Here is a 23,985-nt window from a genome sequence, read left to right as displayed (position 1 = left end):
TAGATTGAGCTTTTTTATGCTACTTTTTGAGTCAAAAACTTAAAGTTTCATCGCAGTTTTTGGCTTCACTGTTTGCTTAAAAGCTTTAAAGTTTGGCTTAAAAAGTTCTTTTATTCTTCAGAGACGCATGAAGAGGTGTACTGTACATACATACAGGTACCACCCTTAAATAATCCGCATATCCCTAATAAATACCTATGTGAATTTACCCCCCAATTTAGTCTTTTTGTAAGCATTACTTACGTCATTTGTCAATTAGAAGATTTCAAAAGAAGGACTTTGGTGATATTTTTCAGCAGGGGGCTGCTTTTTGTCTCCCCGTGATCGCACAACCCCCTGAAAAATTGGAAATCCATTATCACTAATGAAATTTTCCATGGCGATTTCTTTCTGTAATTAATTAATGAATATATAGCCATCGAATTTTCGACGAGAAGGAATGCTGATACCAAAAAAAAGTTGGGGGAAGGAATGGGGAAGAGAGGAAGAGAGAGAACCCAAGGAATTCTTGAGGGAAATTCAATGGAAATTCAGGTGGAGAGACGTGACAAGGTGAGCATCGATGTGAATGGAGGAAAAGGAGCTTTCGAAGGTGACGGAGGGTGCAAAGCTCTTTAAGGAAAGCTCCACCTGAATTGAAGGGGGTGCGAATGGGGTATCTTTTATGGGGCGAGTCTTTCCATCAAATTATCCCCACCAAAGTGCCGGGTGAGTGTGGGGATAAGAAAATTGACAGTGCTTCATTTTCTATATCCCACCACCCACCCCTTCAAATCACTCCACATCTTTACGACACCTAAAAGTGCTGGTGGGGAAAATCCAATTCACCGGATTAACTCCCATCGAGAAGACCCCCGTAGTGGGTATGAGGTGGGCCCTGGGGGAGGGTTTTAAAAGCATCGAAAGAATTCCGAGAGATAAATTCCCAATGAATTTTCTTGTTTATCAGAAATAACTTTTCGCCCCAGCACATTAGTTTTGTGCCTGTGCACGAGAGGGATGAATTTGCTGTGGACCATTGTTGCCGAGTATGCCGGAGGAACTTCCACATATAAAGTTCCATTTGTACCCCATAATCGGAATCATCAATCTACATAATCTCTTACGATGCTGCTTACCACCCACAAATCTACTCCATACCATTGTGGAAGCTTTTGCCCGGGAAAAGCCTCTATCGGATGGAATATACATAGTACATGTATGTGGAAAAATACTCAAAGGGTCTCTGCACAAACACCCTTTGAGAGGACAACATGAGAATCTATGCTCTTTGCTCCAGAATATGTAAAACTTTCTAACAGCTGAGTCAAAGATCTCAACACAGATGTAAGATGCGAAAAGGGAGTCTCGGGCAAAATCTGGATAAAGTGCTGAATATCTCTATCTTAGAGGACAATCTCACACATATGTATTTTGGGTGAACCAATAGCAGGAACAAGGCGAGATTTTCATGAAAATGTTGTTTCTTTTTATTTAAAAGAATCCTATTGCAAATAGCTGGTTGAAGAATTTCTTTAACAATTTAAAGGAGTTCATGCAAGACTGATTGGGTAAAAATTGTTTTCTTCGTTTTTTTTTTTTTGAATTAGGTACTTGGCCCTTGTTAGCTGTATGAACTCCTTTTTTATTTTAGTAAAGGAAAATGGAAAAATTTATAGAAACGGAGGCTGTAATTTTTGCAATTACAAAGTTCTTTAAAATTTTCAGTTTATTGAAATTCGTTGAAAAAAAAACATTTATTTGATTTTCTGAAAAATATTCTCAATTCTTTGCAAATTCTATGTTTTTTATGACTTCATTTGAAAAATGTTTAAAAATACGGAAAGATATTTACTTTTAGACTTTCTTAGCCAAGGCACATTTTGTGCCATAAAATATTAAAAGAAAAACGCAAAAATTCTTTTTTAATAAAGTTTTTTTGTTACTTTTATTCAGTTTAAATTCATTGAATATTTATGCTGTTCATGATGACATTTTTACCATTTCTATTAATAATTAATTTATTGTAAACCTAAAATTTTATGGTAGTAGTGTGTCTTGGGTGCTATAACCGCTATAACCAATTTCTCGTATGAATATACAATTTCACTTTTTTTTTGTAAAATAAATTAGTAAAAAAGAAAAAGATTTTAATGAAAACTGACACCATAAAAAAATATAAATTTTGTACATTATTTGCATTCTATTTCATCTTACATTCATCCATTAGCGTTACAAAGGTGAAAGATTCGTGGAAAGGCAACGTGGGACATGTCATGGAAAATAAATTGTTGGAAATATCTTCCATTTCTCCCCAAGATTGCGACATTTTTCTCACTTCCACCACGATGTGAAAATGAAAAATATATTGCAATTTATTGTTTATCCATCTCTCAAACTTCTCCAATTTCTTCCATCAATTCCCCATGCTACTGCACTACTTCCACACCACCTTGTGAGAGGTAGTACATGGAAAAAAATGCAAAGAGTTTCCCATTCTTGGAGCTTTTTTTTCTTCAAGGAAAAATTAACTATAAAACTACAAAGAAATTCACCCAGGAAGCTTAAAAGAGAGAAAAGATTCCTTATGCACATGAAACTTTTATACAATTACACTCCGACCTTCCTCATGGTAATTTGAGCATGTCTACCCAATTTCGAGTCTTTTAAGGGAGTTTTGACTCACCCAGTGAAAGTTCCTTTTTGACTTTATTGAGAGTTAAGTTTCTCTTTTTAGTTAAAATTCACTTACAACCATTTCTATGTGGGTGGAGCAAGGGAATTTTATACAGACTACACGGCAAATTGTTCCAGTTGTTACGTCTGGACTTTCCTCCATGGAAAACTTTTTTTTATGACAAAAAATTATGATCGTCTGGCTAATTTGGAGACCTTTGGGGACTACAGAGGGAGTGCATGAGAAGGATTAATTGAAACTTAATTGCAATATAAATTGCTTATTGGGAATAATTCGAAGGTATCGTATTGCAAAAGGGCATCATTCACCACCCATCTCATACCCTTAGCTGTATATAATTTTGAGTAATATATATTGTAGGTAAGTACGTATATATAGCAGTAATTCAATTCTGAAATTACATGTCTGCACTAATGTGCAAGATCGCTTATCTGTATGAGCCATGGACTAAGGGAGAGTAAGGCCCAGTAATTACTTAATTGATTTGTTGAGTGGTCGAGTAATATGCAAATGCCTTCACTGCTGATTGAGCTTTCAGAGCTTCCACCCTCGAAAAAGCCTTCCCCAGTGCACAAATACATATACATGTGGTGTATATTATACATAGTATTTGGGAATTGATCCTTTTGACTAAATTCCCAGGAGGTGAGTACATTTGATTCATCACCATTTATACCGCACATTGATGCAGCAGAAATCTTGCATTTTGCAATCCTTTTCACGCGTCCATTCATATATAAATCGTTGCCGCCGGATATTTGGTATAAATCGGAAGGATTCATCCCCCCGGATGTACTACACTCAGTGTTGAGTGAATATTTGCATGCAATTGTGGAAATATTTGGTGAAAATTTGCCAGAATATTCACAATAGGTAGAGCCAAAATGTTTATTCATATTTACACTAAACTCAGCAATATTCCTTCCTCTCTATTCTGACTACTCACCCCCATCTCTTTTACAAACTCACCTGCAAATATCGCGCCACTTTCCCAAATTTAACATTTTATTTTACCCCCCAGAAATTTCGTGGAAATTTAAAGGACTCGCATTTCATTGAATTTTTCTTCGTGAAAATTGTTTTTGCACAATGCAATGAAATGAATGTGGAAAGAGGATGCACTTAAATTTAATTTTTCTTCATTTACTTGATTGCATAAAATACTACGCTAAAAATGAATTGTTAATTACCAAAGGAATAATCTTCAAATAAAATTATATATGTACCTATATAAAGAAAAAATCCTTTTAAAAAAATATATCGCCTTGAAACAAATAATCAATTACTTTGTGTTAAAATTTTAGTTTCGGTCAATTTGGCTGATGCATGTGCTGTTGAAATACAAATTGAAAATGAAATGAAAACAAGGAGAATATTTTCCTGAAATGCCCAACCGACAAACTTGTTAATTTTCCTCAGGCGTTTAATTTCCCATCGTAAAATATTTAGACTTTCAACCGGCTACAGCAAATAGTTGTTACAGTGCCGCATGACAAACTTTTAATAATACAGAAACACTGAGAAAAACTATATCGAAGGCATAGGCAGTTTATTTTGCATAGGTAAAGCTTTTATAGTGATTTAGAAATGATTAAAAGTTTGTATAAAAAACGTTTCAAAAAATTCTTTTTAATTTGAATATTTTCTTCTATAAAGTCAAGAATTTCTTTTAATAAATTTTCTTTTCAGTGTACCTATACAGCCCTTGCAGTTAACATTCTCACACAATATTAACATTTGCAAGTAATTAGAGTGAATTCTCATGAAGACTGCACCATAAGAATTCCTCACAGAACATTGCTGCATTGTCCATAGTTAGGCAAGATGAGTTAATAATTGATTGTAAATTATGTAAAATGATTTTATAATGTAGAATTTTGATTGAATATTTCATGATGAAGCCATTTAGATCACTTGTGATACACAGAGAGAACATTTTGAATTACTTACTCATGCATTAAGGAGAGAAGGAAAGCTTTGAACTAAAGATCTATGTAGCATACGCTATGTGGGTGTATCCCAGCAGGATTGATTGTGGAGAATGCTTTTGAAACTGAACCACTTAAGGAGATTTCCATTATTGACCACTCAAATAGCAATATTTGATGAGATAGTGAAACATTTAGCAATTCCCTTTGCAGTAGCACCTCTACCGCACTCCCTCATGCGATGAATGCGGATTATGTTGCAACATTTCCCCATCAAATACGGACACACTGCCAAGTCCAAAATTTACTTTGCATGGAATTTTATCACCGCGAGAGTATGCAGAAAATTTCACTTTAAACAATTTGCAAAACTCTTGTTTGCAATTTTCCCAACATTATTCATTATATGGGAAAATGGCGAGGTTCTGTGTTTTCAGTACTTCCATGGGGTAAAAGGCACTCTAACAATATTGGAAGTACATTGAAATGTGTATACAAAGTGCTTGGATGCTTCCACATCAGTGGCGCAGGGGGGTTTGTTTTGAAATTTACTCAAAAAGTTTCCTCATCCGAAATATGTTGTGAGAGACTCTCCAAAATTTCGTGTTTGTTCCTCCTCTGTTGGGGAGCTTAATTACGGGTGAGAGGATGGAGAATTAATTTCCTAATTAAAAGCTCGGGTGGTAAGTTGAGGTTTAGTACACATTAGGATTTCCACAAATCCTCCAATACTCAAAGCTGCACCTCAAGTATTTGTGGCATGCGCGGGGAGCTTTCGTAATATAAAATTTCATCATACATCAAGGAAAGCAATAAATGTGAAGGATTTCTTCTTGTACTAAAATTTACTTTTTTTGGGCAATGAAAATTAAGGAAAATTATGACTTTTTAAGTTAAAAAAAATTAAAAGAAGTGCAGAAAAAAATATGAAAACAGTGAAAATAAAAAGCTTTTGAAAATGGATAAACTCCTTTTTATTTGTTTCACTTTTCTATCCCATCGTTTGACACTTATTCTAACGTTTGATACATTTATAAACGTTTAAAAGTCTCCCTTTTGTTTTCATTTAATTTTTACTTTTGAAATAATTAATATTAACTTCTAATGAAAAAGTTGAACCACTTAATTTTCTTTTTATATTTTAAACAAACACATAAAAATTCTTATCTCACTACGAAAGAACTAAGAAAAAATTATTAGGAAATTAAATACTTTACGTGTTCAATTCCAACCCTTACCCATCATCGTTTAAGCGTAATGGAAAAAAAGAAGCTTTATAACTTTTAAAATTTAACAACTTTTTGAAAATAGAACAAGAAGCATCAATAAAAACTTTTAACGATTCTCATCGCGGTAATTCCATACGTAAACGGAAGGGGATTGAGCTTTTGCAGAGCATTAAAATGCGATTTTCCCTGCATTGTGTATGCTTTTTTAACTTCCTTAAAGAAATTGCCAAACATCAGACAACTTTAAAAGCCACTTTTTCATCATAAGCTCTCGAGCTTTCTTATTTTTTTTTCTTGCGTGGGTTGGGAGATGGAGAGGAAAAGTCCCTCATGAGTGGCGCATGTTTTTGTTGCGAAAACTTTTCTTTCGGCATCTCTCTTGTGGATTAAATTTATAAATAAGATTCCCTTTCGGTGCGCTTGTACGCTGGGACGGGGAGAATATACAACAAAACACTAAAGTGAAATCTTCATATTTATTGGGTTGAACTTCAGGGAGGTTTCTTTTAAGCCCCGTGTGTGGGGGATGAAAATGGAAAATTGGTAGTAAAATTTTTCCCTAAGCTACAAAAGGAATTTATGTACAACATTGCTTACAGGGGCTCTCAAAATCACACATGAAGGGCGAAAAGCTTCTTTTGTCACCCAAAATGTTATTATTTTTGGTCAATGAACTTCTCAGGTGAATTTCAAGGTAAAATGTTGTAAAAGTTTGATAGAAACTTTATCAAAGAAAATTGTTAAAAACTATAAAAAGTTTTATGATTAATGATGAAGTAAAAATATCTAGAAATATGTTTTCTTTTTGTTTGGACAGAGGGTCAGTAAAAGATCAAATCTTCACGAATTTTTCTTCACTTAAAATACTATTGAAAGAAAAAGCTTTCTGTTCTTCACCGATTCTCTGAAAATTCTTTTCCAATAATTAATTTTCCTTTTGCCCCAATTGTGAAATTTCGTGAGTGATAAAACTTTGTGGTAAAAACACATTTTCAATTTTATTCCCAATTCATGTGCAATTGAGTGAAAATTCGTGTATTTTAGTGAAGAAATTTCCAAAAGTACCCCCAAAGCTGTAATTTTCATTTGAGTTTAGTGCGGGGAGGATGATGCCTCATTATCAATTGAATATTATAGCCATGAAATTGCTCCATGGGAAAAGCTTCCACCGCACTCTGCATGTTGCTGGCGGGAGCTTAAAGTTTTATACTTTTGCGCTTTTCTCCTATATCCCATCTACTAATGCGGCGAGGGATCATATTCTGATTAATTCACATTGTTCGCGCTGCAAATATGCTTTTTGATTGCAGCACATGATGTTTGCCCCGAAATTGGTGAGAGATTATTTCATGGGCTAATGGAGGAATCGTGTTTTGGCAGAATTGCTATGAAAGATTTTGTATTTGGCATAATTGGGCGAGGGGATGGATTTGATATTCTCTTCTCTTCCTTCTAAGGGATGATCTGACGAGAAATATAAAAGAAAAAAATCAAATAATTATTTTATTTTATTATTAAATAATAGAAACGTGCAGACATTCTTCATTATTTGATAAACAATTATATAGGAAAAACTAACATTTCTTTTAATTTATTGGACTATCCTTTGAGGACTCATTCAGTACAGATTTCTTCCTGCAATTCTCACAAATTATTTACAAGAAAATTATATTTTCTACACGAAAATTTATATTTATTTACACGATATTTCAGGCGTGCCTTTGACGTGAAATTCCACCGTAATAATTCAATCTATTGGCGTAGAAATTTACACACAAAACGGCGCCCCCGCAAATCCTCATCCTACCCCCTAAAAAAAAGCATTGCAACTTTGTGCAGCAGTATAGTGTGCATTTGAAATGCACAAGTGCATACTGACATAGAGATCTATTTGTTTCGGATGCGGAATTCAATTGGAAGTGTCGTATATAAATAAATATGTGCAGATAGAGCGCGCACGTTGAGGGGGGGCATCCACGCTACAAGGGTGGAGATTAAGTAACAAAAATGTGGAATGAAGGACACGGGATGGTGACGGGGAAAAAGGATGGTATTTGAATTGCAAATCTCACATTACTTTTCATGGCGGGAAAGGTGAATATATATTTGGCTGTTTTAGGGGTTGTGTACATAGGAAGGTATATATGTATTCAGGTATATAGATATGTACCTTATAGGAAAAAAAAGGGAAATTTTCTCACTTTACGGAAAATCCATCTAAAACGCATTTCCCGGATGTGGATTCTTCCATTTTGATTTTCTCTCCACGTTTTTTTATCCTTCATCCCCTTTTCTGCATTTGAATTTCATAAACTAATCGTCAAAGAGGAAAAGCTCTCACTTTATTAAAATGCAACATTTACTATCATTTCATATTTATGTAGGAGAGTTATGATGCTTGATTAAGCGGTAAACTATATTCATAAAGGTTACAAGAGACGAGAAGATATTCGTCATCTCATTAGCTAACCCTTGACATAACATTTGGGCTGTATATGCATAGTTGGGGTATTAATTATTTAGATGGGTTTCACAGCGTATTCATCCGGGATTGAAGGCAACCCTTGCTGAAAATTTTTGCACATTAACTCCCAACAAGCAGGAAGGATTTCATGGAAATGTTTACCAATCTTGGGGTGAAATTTGACAGAGAAAGCAAACAGCTAAAGTTTTGAGGAAAGTGTATTAGCTTGTTAATAATCAATCAAGCCATTTAATAACTCCTTCAACTATGTAAAGATGAGCACATCCGGTGAATTTTCACACAAATTTTATTGCAAAATTTTGGAACTTTAAAATTATGTACAAGCAGAAAGCTCAGAGTTAAGGAGTTATTAAAGTGAATTTTCTTTACAAAAAAAAAATGGAAGAACTTTTAAGTAAAGAATTGACAGTTTAATTATTTATTTGTTAAGATTTGAGTAAAACGTTATATTCAAAAGGCAGAGCTTCATTGCAAAGTTTATTATGTGTATTTGTTCTGTTTTCTTTTCAATTAATTTTTCCAATATTCTAACACAATTTACAGACTATGAAGAAAATTAACTACCTAATAAAATTTCACTGGCTCTTGAATAGAAGCTTTTTAAGTTTATCTTCTGATCTTAAGTACCTTAAAAAAATCAAAATAACTCCTTCAAATACATGGAAAATTTAAACAATGTTACGGTAATGCTACAACATGATCAACTGAAAAGTAAAAAAAAAAGAAGAAGAGAAAAGCTGCTGATGAGTCCTTTGCAAGAAAGTTCTCACTTTGGAGGAAAATAAAAAGAGGTCCATCACAAAAGAGACAATATGGGTGAAATTTCCTTAATCCCAGTTTAAATTTCTGTCACGTCTGTCATTCCCCCCTCGTTCTTTTGTGGGTAGACAAATGATGGGGAGATGGGACAAAACACAGTGCGGGGGAGGGATAAGATAACGAAGCCACAAGACATGCGAGAGAAAGTGGATAATATAAATTGAATAAAACAACAGCTGTGATTCATATAAAAGCACCATGTGTGGGGTGGTTCAGGGAAGGGGGTTGGTGTGTGTAAAGCTCATGAGAGAAAAGTTCGTTCATGAGAATGCAAAACTACAACCACACGGCAAATTTGCACAATTGTGAATTTCATAAATTTCACATATTTATTTTGAAATCAGCTCTCCCCCGAAAATGCTTGTGTGATGTTCCTTATGGGAAGCTCATTTGGAAATAATTTGTAATTCCGTGATACAGCTGCTGAGGATTACAAAATGCAAGAGGTAATTTGGTGTTTATATACAGAGGAAGTGGAAATGCTTAATATTATGTAGGTACCTATGCGGAGGTAGATGAAAATTTCATACAAAATCTACATTTTATTCTTTGCGAGAATTTAACATATTGTGAAAATCTCTCTGAATTTAAAAGATTTTTCAATTTTTTGAATATTTTGTTGAAGAGTTTTTTTTTATTAAAATAAAATCAAGATAAAAAAAAATTAGTCAGAACGTCGCTGGATACTGTAAAAATGCTTCTTTTTACACAGAAACAGCATAATCTGAATATTACATCAAAATTCAGCAGCAGTTAAAAAACAATTGTTTAAATTCAAAAAGATAATTTTACTACCAAATCCACCCTGAAATTATGCAAATAGTAGCATTACTTACATCACTTACATACATATCTACAGATTACTTAAATCAAACCCATCCTCTGTGAATCACAGAAAACGATTGCATTGTCAAAGAACACACACAGTGCATAATAAAAAAAAACTTTCTCTTTTCTTTCTTCTTCCTTAATAAATTTTTCAAATAACAATGAGATTATAATGAGAGCATAACGACAGAGGCTACGTCAAAGGCCACCGAAGCGCTTGTTAGACTTATTTGCGCAGGAAAATGGATTACTGTAATACGCGCAATGGGTGACCCTTTTCATTTCTTATTTATGCTATATGTTGGTACTCTCATATATTGTATTTCTCATATACTTTCTCCCCGTTCCTTGTAAAATCCGATTTTCTCTTCCATCGCAATTTCTTTTGCAACCCCCATGATGGTCTCTCCCCAATACATATATAGGAGTTTTCCTGCGAAAGTCCCCAAGATTCAACTGGGTGGTTGGGGGGTGGAAGAAGGCAGGGTGTATCGCCTTATAGGCAGGGGTGGCTTTCTGCAGAGTGAGTTAATCCTGTTGTATCAGAAGTTCGCACGAAATTGCAACAAATTCTCAGTGTTTTTGATCCCTCCACGTACACCAGTATGTCGCATGTTACATTTTGTCATAATTACAGAAATGCTACAAAAGCAAAAGCACTTTCCGTGTGTAGTGTAAATTGAATGCGAAGGCAGAAACCGTAGCATAAGGGGTGCGCGCCATATATATGTCGTTTTAATAATGCAACCATCCCCTTGTGCTTGGAGCTTGCACACAAGATGAAAGGCATCTCCAAAGCATTTTTTTCCCTTCATACCTACCCCGCGCCGCCCCCGCGCACCAGCACAGTGTGATTGTGCTAAATGTACTTCCAGCAAGTGATTACATCTGCCTCTGGCGAGAAGAGGGCGGAAAAATGACGGAGATGTAATTAAATTAATGCTTCTGTGAGGTTACTTTACATCCACTTTGTCCCACTTTTTGCCCATCCCTCGCCCCCTTCCCAACTCATAGTTAATGACACTGTGTGAATTCATCAAATATTCGACTTTTTTCTCGGTCCTCTAAGCACAACTTAATCTCCCGGTCGTCCATAGAGGGTAAAATGTGCGAAAGACAAAGGAAGGATCGATTAAATGTTTTAGAAGAAATGATGATGTCCTTTATGTTGGGGAAGAGTTTATATTATTTTGTTAAGGATGGCCTGAATCGAACTTTGTTAAATTTTTCTTAAAAAATTTATTGGAAATAAATTTAATTTAAAATGTTAAATATTCCTGATCCTTAAAATGATATAGGTACACATAAAAACGTCAAATATTACCTAATATAAATATTATATTTAAACGTCAAAAAGCTGGAAAAGAAACATCAAACGGTAAGTTAAACATTTATAAAAGAGACGTCAATTGTTACAAAATAAATATCAAACTTAAGATTAAATGTTCTATTAAAAGCGTTAAAAAAATATCAAACCCTAGAAAGGAACATCAAAGATTGAAAACGTTACAAAAGAAATGTCAAATGTCAGTACTTTAAAAAAAACATTAAATACTTCTAAAAGAATCGTCAATCATTTGACAGAAGAAATGTCAAACGTTAGAAATATAATAAAAATCCCAAATTATGCTTCAAAAATGTTCCAATTTCCTTATTATTTTAATTTTCTTAATTAAAATAAGATCAAAAGTTACAAAAGAAACGTCAAATGTCAGAACTTTAAAAAAAAACGTCAAACACTATTAAAAAAATCGTCAATCATTTGACAGAAGAAATGTCAAACGTTAGAATTATAAAAAAATAAATTGTGTTTCAAAAACTTTCCAATTATTTTAATTTTCTTAATTATTTTTAATGTTCCTCAATACTTTTTTCTTAATCGTAATTTGTCAAAGTTTTCGCTTGAAATTCCTCAAAAATTCGTAACATTTGTGTACCTCCTGCAGTGCAAAAACGCTGTAAAGTGGCACTTCATTAGAAATTCCGGGCACACGCGAGAGTATATTCCTTTTAATCCTTTAAAGGGATTTTTTTTGCACCCAATCTTAAGTGCCAAATGGACAAAGAGGTAGCGCACAAAAAGGAGATCTGTGAGAAATGCATCTGCCATGGGTAAAGCTGAAAGAATTAGCATATAAATAAAAATGGGTGAGGGTGTTTCTTTTTTGTTGTGAGAAAAATTAGACTTGGATATATTCTCGACACCTTTGAAAATATATTCTGACGAAGTGGGGGAGGAAGCTTCGGGTATATCTAAATATTGTTTTTCCGCTTCACACATCTTGTCTTGCCTGACAAATTGACGCACTTGGTGCCTCTGTTGGGAACTTCCTCCACACATCTCCCCCGCATCCGAAACTAATATAGGTACTCATTTTTCACTCCTTATAGGCCCTGGCACGGGGGGATGGGGTGGGCTTTTCCACTCCTTCCTCTCAAACCCACATTTCGTTACAAACCACTCCCAAACAATTCCAGAAAAGCTCCAAAAAGGGCTCAGAAAAAACTCTCGCATGACCTCGTGTGGTTAGCTTAGAAACCATCCAGCACCTGATTCCATATAGCATGTCTTATATGTAGCGAAAGTAGCGCGTGGGAGGTGTTAGAGAATTACGCCAAATTGATTTCCTGATGCGAAATCGTTTGTGTTCCTCCATTCCGTTTATTTGAGACAATGAAAACACATGCGAACGACAAAACCATCCCGCCATCAACTTGCGTGTTTGTGAAAATTTATTTGCTGACAATTTTTCAGGCAAGACAATTCCATTTACACAACACGAAACAATTTATTGGGGGTAGTAAAAAGTTATTGGGTTGTTTTTTATTCTTTTTTTGGGCTAATTTAAAGGTGGGAGCATTTTTTTTTCTTATAAATATTTTAAATGAAAGAATTAACAAAATAATTGTTAATTTTATTTAAAGAATAAACTCTAGAATTATTTTTTTTAATAATTTAATCAATTAATTAAAATAAAATAAAGAATTTGAACTTTTATGTAAAGTTATTCTTTCTTTGAATTAAATTTTGAAAAAAAGCTTGATAAATTAGCCTAAAAACTCTATTCAAACTAATTTTTATGATTTTTTCGAAATTCTTTTTTGTTCTTCTTTTTTTTATTTGGCTAATTTTTTTCCACCAGGATCTTTAAAGGCTCTTCTTTCATTTATGAATAAAATAGAATTTTTCTTTCATGAATAAATATAAGAAAAGCTTCAAAAAAATAACCATAAAATACCTAAAACTTTTTACTACCCCTCAATATTCAACCAACGTCACCCACAGAATAATCTAAAGCCGTTTGCGAAGGAATAAAGTTGCGGAAGAGAAGAAGGAAACAGATTGGATGAAATGACGAATTGCTGAATGAATTTTCCGCGTTTATTTGCAATTTCTTACAAAATATCAAATCCTTGGTGAAAATTACAAACCAATTTACTCTCAAAAAGCTCCCATTTGGAGGTTTTTGTAGTGAAATAAATAAATAAATCCAACCATTCACTCACTTGGTCCTCGACCACTTAATTAAAGTTAAAGCATTTTAGTTGTTTCGTCCAGGAAAGTGCTGAATGTTGCCGTTGCAGCCGTGCTGAATTTGCAAATTGCAGACAAATCCCCCACCTTCATCGCCCATTTATGTATCGACATATTGAATGGGGGAGGTTAAGCTTTGTGTTTAATTATTTACCTGAACTTCGGCACATGTGCATTAATTGTGACCTCTCATCGTTGGACAGGGTGTTCCTGTTTTAATTGTTGATTCAACTAAAATAATTACTTAAATACTTGACAAGAGATATTGCTAAAATTGCAATTTCTATGACAAACTATTTCAAACTATTTTTCATTATGTAAGAAAAGCTCTCATTTTAACGATTTTTTTATTAAGTTCAAAGTACAAAAAACTCCTCTTAGCAAAAGGATTTACTCATCCATTTTTTTTTAATAAAAAACAACCCTGCAGAAATATCCTTGAGAGCATAAGGAGTAACAAAATGTGAATTTGTGTAATTCAATAAAGTCCGTTTTGGAGTAATAAATCTCACGGTGTCGCCAGCCAAGGGTGTGTGTGTATTTTGCCCCACTTCTTGCAAAAGCTCTCCCGGGCATTGGGGTGTGGGAGCTTTTTTTTCGCACGGACCCCGCACCGGTTGGCGTGAATGACTCTATTGGAGGCGAGTGTGGCCTGACATTTATGGGTCGTTCATTCAGCACGTGACACTATTTTTATTGGGGAATTTCTTCAAGATGAAATTGCCTTCATTATCCATCCCCAAGGACCAAAACCCTATGCGAAAGGAAAAACTCCGCACTCGCCTGACCGGTGTGTCCTTTTCTCCCCCACATTGCAAAGTTGAGAAGCGAAAAATCACAGAAAGTTGGTATTTATGGTGGGTCACTGAACTGGCAAACTTTTCGATCAAATTGCACGGAGAAACATCCACCCCTTCTTCTCCTTCCAACTTTGGCGGAAACTTTCCTCAGGTGCGCTCTTGAGGAAGTCAAAGTAGAAAAAAAATCAAAAGCAACGGAAGATGAGAGAGCTTTACAGTTTATTGGAGACGGGGAATGGGGAGTGCAATTATGAAGGAGATGCTTTTAATTTTGCAATAATCAAAGGGCAATTAAAAAAAATGCCTGAACTGATTTAAGAATTTTCTTTATTACTGCGAAAAACATAAACTTTGACCTCAATTTTTTTATTTCTTATTATTTTAATTATTATTACATTAATTATATAGTTTTGATGTAAATTTTTCATTAATTATTTTATTAAAACTTTTAAACTTTTCAGTGACATATTTTCACTTTTTTTAAATAAAGTTTTAGAATTAATAAAGCAATTTATTAATTTGGAAGTTCTTAATAAGAAGAACGTTTTTTTAAAACAAATCTTTAAAAGAAATAGATAAGAAGCATTTTTATTCATTCGAAGTCTAAAAAATGAATAATGTCCTTAAAATGTTGAGCAATAAGATTTTACAAAAAAAAATTTAGAACTTCAGAAAAATTAATGTACTCTGGGACGGAATTTAATCCAAATACCCGATCTTGTCTTTAGTCCAACGAATGAAGCTTTGAGTACTGGAGGATCCTCAGTTTTGTTCGATAGTTCAAAGTTGAAATTTGCAACAAGATGATAGATTAGCGCTTTGACCTTTATCAAAGTAAATCTTTCACCTGAAAAGAAATTAGGGTTTTACAGAAAATTAAAAAAAAGTCTATTCACTGGTTGAGTTATCTATTGAAGCATGGATGCATACGTTCTATACATTTAATAGGAGTATTAGGATTAGGAGAATATAGAAGGGGTTTTGTGAATTTTAGTCAATTCTTTAGTAATTTATTTTTATTAAATTATTTAATTTTAATCTTGGTTTTGCTTAATTATTTTCTTTAATTAATTTGTTAGAAATATTCAAGAATTGTTTTTCTTGCCGTAATATGTATTATGTGAACAAAAGTGAATAAACTCCTTTTGCACATTAAAAAATCCTTTAAGAGTAAGAAAGTAATTTTTTTTCACAACTTTATCTTACCTAGACAGCTCCTTGGTCCCATTCCAAATGGAAGATAAGCTGAGGACTTAATTGAAGCTTGATTTCCTGGGCTAAACCGTTCTGGATCAAAATTTTCCGGATGAAGAAAATATTTTGGATTTCTGTGATAATCCACAAAAGGAATCCAAATAACATCTCCTTTGTGGAATGTATAGGTTTTTCCTGTTTCATACTCCATTGTGTAGTCTTTGGTACAAATACGATCGTGGTAAGCAAATGATGGCCATTTTCTCAGTCCTTCGGACACAACCATGTCCAAATACTTCATCTTCATCAATGTCTCATAGCAAAGTTTTTCTTCTTTGATTTCCTCTCGGAAAGTTTGAATTTCTTCAAATAATTTTTCCTGAATAAGTGGATTCTTTTCAAGTTCGTAAGCTAGAAAATTAATCACAGAAGTGGTAGCTTCTAGCCCTACTAGCAAGAGGAAAATGCATTCATACGCTATATTGTCATCAGAAAACTCCGAAGAAGTCAGATTTTGATTAATTCCTTCTTTTTCGTGTACGTCAGAGAGGAATTGAATAAAATCAGAATGTTTTGCTTTGGTACTTCGTCGTGTTTTAATGTTGCTCAATACGAGATTCTTGAGAAATTCTACTTTATCAACATTTAATAAATTAATTCCTAAAAATTTCATAAGTTTCGGACAAATTGCACCTCCGATCATTCTCACATTGAATCCCAGAGAGGCAAGACAGGAGATTTCTTTGGCATTTTTGTAGTACGTGTTGTTGCTCTCCTTGAAGGAATCAACTTTAATGCCAAAAACACAAGCACCAAGAATATCTATTAATGATCTTGCAAATAGATCTCCAATTTCGTATGCTTTGGGGTTTGTCTCTATACTTTCAGCCTTTAAGAAGTCCACAACTTGATGACAAATATCATTGATTGAATCAAACATAAGACGTACTTTGCTACTCGTCTGACTTGGGGTGATCATTGAACGTTTCTTTTTCCATATTTCACCATTCGAGAAGAAGAGTGATTGCTTAAGGATTGGATCATATTCAGGAGACGATTGTAGGTGATGGTCAGTAAAATGACTAAACTCCTTCACTGTAAGATGCTTTGCCAAGTCTGGATCTTGAATCATAAGAACAGGGGTTGTGAAGTTGAAGAACCCAAAGATCCTACAACAAACAGCTATTTAAACATCTTCGCGTATTTAATTAATTTCACATACTTTTCTTCACGAAAACTCTTGCAGAGGCCAAGGATATTTTCCATTGGGCTTTGATTGATAAAAATACGAAATGTGTTGCCAACAATAGGCCAAGGTTTGTGATACTTCACACCACGATCATGAAAGAAATTATCATTAGGTCTCAAAAAATATTTAACAAACAACCACAGAGATACTAATAAAAAAAGAAAAATCGAAATAATCATTTCCACTGATTTTTAATGAAGCACTTTTCTGTAGAATTTAAGTAAAATTCAATGTTCTTTCAGTAAAATACTAATCAGAATTTTCGCATTTGTTGCTCTAACCGCACTGAGAGAATAACTAAAATTTTTCTCATTCAGGAAGTTTTATTAACATTGGCGAGTAGATCAAGGCAAGAAAGAAAGAAAACAGCATTAAAAAAGTCCTTGAAAATCAAGAAAATAATAACGTCTGTGAAAATAGTTTGTAAAAAGTTTGTTAAAGTTAGCTTATTTGTTATAAAACTTCGCTTTTAGGATTTTTTTTTTGTAAAAGTTACAAATCGAGGGCTAAATAATATAAGGTCGGAAGTCTGTTCGGCGCCCGTGTACCGACTTATGATAGCCCTCGAAATTTTGCAAGAATTGAGACTCCTCGTTGCCAGTGAAAGAGGGTTCTCGGCTTTTCATACGAAAAACTTATAAGTTAAGTTTTTTTTAAAAGAAAACTTAAGAATTCTTAAGAAAACTTAAGACTGTGTGACTAGTGAATTTTACCCTACATATGACAGATTTTAGCATAATTTTTGTTGTCAAAAGTCTATTAATAACCCGTTAATATAATAAAAAATATTTGGCTTTACTTAACAGTATTTCATTTTTTCGTCCTTCTTTGGTCCTGTTAGAGTCCTTAAGGATGTTATTTTGTGTTCTTTATTTGTTTACAAAACTATCGAAAAATAAAAGTATTTGCATTTTAATTGCAACTAACTAAAAATATTAAACATGAGAAGAGTACAAATTTATATAAAAGTAAGGGAAAAATGGATGAAATCGTTATTAACGTTCGTTAAAATGTTAAATAACCGTTAAAGAAAACTTTTAACATCCAAATTAGATCGAACAACAGATATGCTTTAACAAACTTCTACAAACCTTTCACAAATTATTTTTTTCAAGTTTCAAGTTTAATTGTTCTGCTGTGATCCATAGAATTTTTAATTTTTTTTTAAACGGTTTTTCATATCTTGAGGCTTTTTGTTAACTTTAGTTGGACTCAAAATCTCTTAAATTTTACTTTCATAGTCTTTAAACTTGCTGCAATACACTGAAAGAAAAACATGTTGCAAAACAACTTTAGTAGTAATAAAATTTTTATTACTTTTCTTTAAGTTTATGACAATTAGACAATTTGGGATTAAATCGCAATTCGAATAATCGTTTAATTTTAGAGACTCACACTCTGGGGCAATAAAACATCTTATTATTTTTGCCAATTCGCTCAGACCTCATTGAATTATCCCCTGAAGCGAGGTATAAAATAATTTCAGTGAAGCAAAGAAAAACTTTGACGTCCAAAGCACCTTCCTCTGGGGCATTTATTAATCGATTTATAAGATAAAATTGATTCTGTGCCAAAACCTCATTGACAAATTGGGCGACACCAGGTATTTTTCCGCTTAAATTGATGCTACACATAATATAGCAAAAGATAATTGCTGCGGAATAAACGTGCCGAGAATTTAGTGCGATGGGAAAAAGTTTTCTTTGCAAGTTTCCGGGGTGTGTGTGTAGGATGCATCAAATGAAAAGCTTCCCCTCCTTGCTATTCAAGTCGAGTGTGGAAAATTGAGAAATTCCCAACTTTTAGCCACATAATGAAAATCTCTGTGTTGAAAATTATTTCTTCATCTCGTAATTCAAGCACTATACTGTGTAAGTTCATGCCTTTTGTAAAAACAAGAAAAATAAAATTCAACTTCAGTGCGGGGGTTGTGATTGGTGTGGGGGTTGGTGCAATTTAATTTGCATTCCATTTTGATAAAATAAACTTTTTCAATATGCGATTCCCCACAACTGAAAGCTTATGACAGTTGAGTGTGAAACTTTTTAAATCATTCACACTGATGGCTTCGCTATATATGTGGCATTTTATTATGTATGATTTTCTCTGCCAGGATAAATGGAATGTCATGGGGTTGTCATGTCACTCCACTATACGTTCTAATCAAAATATTGCGAGCATTTTTGCAACATAAATACTTATGATGTTTGAATTTAGAAACGATTTTTTGGTAGTTGGTAAATACTAGGGGAACGTGGCCCAATTTCGACCTCCAAAGTTTCGCGCAGAATGAGAAAAAAAGGTATGAAATAAAAAGCAGCCCCGCTCTCCCCTATTCTTAAATTTGGTACCATTTTAAAACGAATTCAGTAAATTTTTTTTTTATTAAAGTTTCCTAGCAACTAGAATCTTAGGATAAAGGGCTACAAGCATTTTTCTTCTTTTACTAAAGATCAGCCATACCATTTAAAAATTTAGTTGTCAGTGCCAGTTTTAGTAGTGCTTAAGAAAATTTGAATGACAGTGTATCACTGGTATTGAAAATGGCTAATGATTTCTTAAAAGATTTAGCACATTATTATGTAGGTAATTATTTAACATTAAGTGATCACATTGACCGACTGATTAAATTTTAATTGAAATTTCAATTATTAATTAATTTACTTTTGTTGGAAATGATTTTTTTTAATTTTCAAACTTTTTAACAAAAGAAATCTTAGGAAAAAAATTAGATAAGTTTAAATAAAATTGAATGAATTGTGGCAAAAGTTTTCTGGAGATATAGGAATTAAATTTTTTGAGAAAGTGAAAATCATTCCGTTGAGATTTGGAAAAAAAAGGCTCGTGGGAAGGTTCAGGTAACCCCAACTAAAGATTATCCTTCTCGAAACTGTTGAAACCCCAATTCCGGGAATTACGGTTGTTCTACCGACGACGCTCCTGGGATAAGTTAATCCTCATATTCTAACCCTTCTTGGTACTAAAGCTGTCTACTAATAAATTTTCCGCTCTAAAATTTTAACCCTTTCGCGTCCATTGGGTCATACGTAGACATAAACGTAAAACATTTTATTTACTAAAATTTTACTTTTTATTGATTTATGAAAGAACTGAGAAATGTTTCCCGAAAGCATCTATAGATGCGATAAAAACAGCGCATGTTTCAATGTTTCATTGTTTCACGTGGGCGCGAAAGGGTTAATATAGATACGAGAATTGCCTCAATTTTGCCTCAATTACCACTAAAATTTTTTAAAATTAAAATGTCTTTAGTTTTCTCAAATTATGTTCTCTTCTTAAGAAATTTCAATGTAAAGTTACACATTTAAATATCCTTTGCAGACAGAATCTCATTTCTTTTCTAAGGATCATCATTAACATCTCATTTAAAGTATTGCAGGTAAGGTACCCGTAATGAGTTTTCTCGACTCGACCACATTACCGGAGCGAGCTATCCTGCTCTAATTATAAACTGCTTAGAGACCCTTCGATGGGTTTAAAAGGGGTTGTTTTTGCCGAAGAAGTATCAGTCTCTTTCCAAGTCTTGTGACGATCAGACCGTAGAGCAAAAGAAGTAAGAAGTGAACAAAAATTTACAACACAAGAAGTGAAAGTTAAAACAAAAAACAAAAGAAGTACTTTTACAAGTTTATTCTAAAAGGAATTCAAGAAAAAATTGAATACAAGAAAAGTAGAAAGAATCACAACTCAAGAGTTAGAACCTTTGAAGTGTTTGTTCTTTAAATTCCACCAAGAAGTGAAAATACGTGAAATCAACATTTGAACATCTATGAATATTTTATTTCTTCAAGAAGTTTAATATCAAGAGGTAAGTTTTTATTCAACTGTGTATTTTATATTTTCTTTTTTTTTTTTTAATATTTACAAGCTTCGTCTTAAATTTTAAAATTCTTAAGCGTGATCCTTTAACTCTGCTGGTTTGCAGAAAAGTCTCAGTTTGAAGAATTTTTCTTGATATTGTTACGGCACTGCCCGTGGCACTCAACGATGTCCCACCGGGTTCCCGAAGTTAGCCACTTCCGTGCTTATTCGGCTTAGTTTACGTCGGAAAATGACCCTCTGGATCGTGGTGGGAGAAGAAATACAAGAGAAGAACAACGGGAAAGATCTTCAGTCTTTCCCGCGTCATCATGCAAAACACATCGTTAGAGAGTTGAGTGTCGTGTCACGTGGTGTCACTAATTGCGCCCCCGGAGGGTTCGCACAGCCAGATTCTATGATCAGCGTGCGTGTCACAGCTTGCCTTACGCACCCTGCCGTCGCTTGCCAACGAGACCACCATGACGCCACCCCCCCCCCCGGCGTCTGAGATCGCAATCTACTGACGTCTTTCCGTTGACTTGATTCTGGAACGCTTCGTGACGCTCTCGCTGGCCCCTGCTCGACGTGCCGTGCATTCTGTGGCTATGGCCGGCTTCCACGTCCCAATTGACGTCACGCTGGGACCACCGCGAGTTGGGATTCATCCTCATCGTCAGGACTTCGCATTCAGCTGCGTCCAGCTGCACCGTTACGTGACACGACCCGACACAAAAGACTCCTCTCTATCGATAGACGCGGATGTGGCCGATAGCGTCACTTTTAATGAACAATGACCAATGTGTTAGAGGACAGTGCCTGCCCAGAAATATTAGTGCTGTACCAAAGTTTACCAAGTTGCCAGTTCCTTAAACCCCCCAGCCGCAACAGTATGAACAATCTGTAAATTTTTTTTTTAATTTATTGGAAACAGTTAAATAATTTTTGTGTGAATTTAAAATTCTTCCTACCCCATTGGATCCACTCCCCTTACGAGATCCCGAATGCACTGGAAAAAATTGAATTTTCCTCCTTGACTCCACTAGAGAAATTATTTTCTCAGCAAAATTACCAAATTCACAGAAACTTAAAAAAAAAGATTCTAATGTTTTTTTTTCCTTTTTATTTCCAGACAGAAAATGACAGAAATAAATTATCGTCGGAGAGTTCTCAATTTGTATGAGCTGCGGCGGATTTTATCGGATGCTGGTGCAGATACAAATGTGTTTAACATTCCTTATGAGAATGTACCACCGAGAACGCAGCCTAGAGCACCTCCTTTACCACCTCGAAATCCACGTCCTTTTTTCGCACCCAGGCATCATTATTTCTTGGGCCACTAACAGAAGACAAACCTCATGGCAGAAGTAAGAATTATTTATAAGGTCTCTTAGAATTTACTTAGCTTATCTAGATTGAGATTATTTTTAAATTCAAGAATTAATTTGTTAAATAGTTTAAAAAAAAATCACAGTCCGACTTTCTTCAACGGAAAATATTTTGAAACTATCTTTCGTTAAAAAAAAGCTTGTTCAATTAGAATATTCAAGACATTGGTTTGCGCTTGTTTTTCTGCACATTCTTTAGTGCTCTAAATATCCAAAAGAACAGATGCTGATGATAGATCTTCGATTCTATTTAGCAGTTATTTCAATTTTTTCTCTTCTGATATTTAAGAATAATATCTTCAGCAAAATCTGGAATCTGAGGGTAGTTTTTTTCAAAATCTTTTAACTGTTTTAACATTCTTCGTTCATTTATTGGTCTAGTATTTATGAATTTATGACTTTATCAGGTCATTTCATTTTGAAGTAGGATATGCTAAGGAAGTCTATTTTCCTGATTATCCAGCTACGATAAATCTCTTGTTGCTACTCTCCGTGAAAATTTTGTCCAGTTCCAGAGTCTTTGTCATTCGTTTCCTCTGTTCCTTTGCTTAGATGAGAGGAAAGTCTTCCTGTTTCGTGTTAATTGGTCTAGAACAGTTTAACGTCGGTTAGGTGTTCAAGTATCATGCTACGGCTATTGATTGCTAGTTAACGTTAGTTTTTCAATAGGGGCCTTCAATGTAAAATTGCACACTTTTGCGGTTGTGCAAAAGTCTAAAAGGAACCTCAAATTCAACCCTTTTCGCGGGTCTCTTGTAATATCTTGTAAGAACAAAATTGTCGAATTTTTGCCTTAAAAACGACACTATTTTTTAAACCTTTCTATGGGCTTAATGCATATTTCTTTAATTCTCAAATTTCCATGAAAATTATTATAGGAGCTACCATTCTTTTTTCTAATTCACTTAAATCTTTAAGACAATCAGGAATTTCGGGAAAAGCTAATCCATTTTTAATCGAAAGTGTAGGTAAATTATTTTAAATAATTGTTGCACGTATACATCCTGTAGGAATTGATATGCTTTGTTCTCTTATATCGGATGTGATAAGGACTTTTTTTTCGAACTTTTTATCTGAAATATAATCCGTGAATGTGGGTTCTACCATATCCAAGAATTTATTTTCCATGAAGCTTTCAATGTCGCGGATTTCTCGGAAGGTATACCGAGATTTTATAGCAGTATTGAACTATATAGGTTGGTCAAGATAATATGGACCGCTTTTATAGGTTTAGCCCATAAGAACAATCCATCTTATCTTGACCACCTATGTGTATAGCTTCAAATCCTTGAGTATTCAGGGTAATTTTTTTATAAATTGACTTATAGTTTTATAAGTCATTTTTGCGAGCGATATCCATTCCTTGGATTTTTATTCAAATAATTGTGTCACGTAGTACAACAATAATTTGAAATTTTAATTAAATTTTCAAGGTCAGATTTATTCTTATATTTGCATTTATTAGTATTTAATTCTTTAACGTTATGTCTGAAAAATTTTCCTTCGCAACATCTGGAAATAAAATTTGTTACTTGTTTTCGTTTATCAGAAAATTCTAAAAGGGTACGATTTTTATCTTTCATTATCTTGACCTCATTTTAAAGTTTTTAAAGAAGCAAGTGAAAGGCGAAGACGGGTGTCGTCAATACCGCCTATAATGTATTCATTTTTATATATTTTTATTTGTTGATTAAATATTCTTTTGATATATCACTCAAAAGTTACATCTATTTGACTATCATATTTAGTCTGGTCCGGGGAAGTGGTTCACAATGTTTTAACTCTGAAAGCTGGGATATTTCAAAGTTTGTGAACTAGTATAGCTTTAGATCCTTAATTATTCAGGATGGTTTTTTTTTTTAATTTTAACTTATCGTTTATTAAATCATTTTCATGGATTTCATTCAAAGTTTTTTGAAGTCTTGTTTCAATGGAAGTGATCCAATTAAAATCCTGGTATCAAACTGCTTTAAACGGGTTTGTGATATCTGTGGATTGAATTGATTAAGGTATTTACTTTAGAGATTGATTGTA

The 23,985-nt window shown here is 33.9% G+C and overlaps 2 protein-coding genes across 2 annotated transcripts in view; one reads left to right on the top strand and one right to left on the bottom strand.

Annotated features, from left to right (window-relative positions):
* The window catches only part of LOC129795447 (mediator of RNA polymerase II transcription subunit 1), a 1,235,552-nt gene that overhangs the window by 1,080,823 nt on the left and 130,744 nt on the right, over positions 1 to 23,985 (top strand). The window lies entirely within an intron of this gene.
* LOC129794424 (probable cytochrome P450 9f2) lies at positions 14,979 to 16,627 on the bottom strand. Its single transcript, XM_055835176.1, has 3 exons — positions 16,189 to 16,627; positions 15,508 to 15,942; positions 14,979 to 15,148 (listed from the first exon to the last, which is right to left on the bottom strand). Exons 1-3 carry the CDS (start codon positions 16,625 to 16,627, stop codon positions 14,979 to 14,981), a joined length of 1,044 nt encoding a protein of 347 aa, XP_055691151.1.

Source organism: Lutzomyia longipalpis, chromosome 4, assembly GCF_024334085.1.
Source record: "Lutzomyia longipalpis isolate SR_M1_2022 chromosome 4, ASM2433408v1".
NCBI classification, from domain to species: domain Eukaryota; kingdom Metazoa; phylum Arthropoda; class Insecta; order Diptera; family Psychodidae; genus Lutzomyia; species Lutzomyia longipalpis.
The sequence above is the reverse complement of the archived record's forward strand: the minus strand, read 5'-3'. Positions and strand labels throughout refer to the sequence as shown.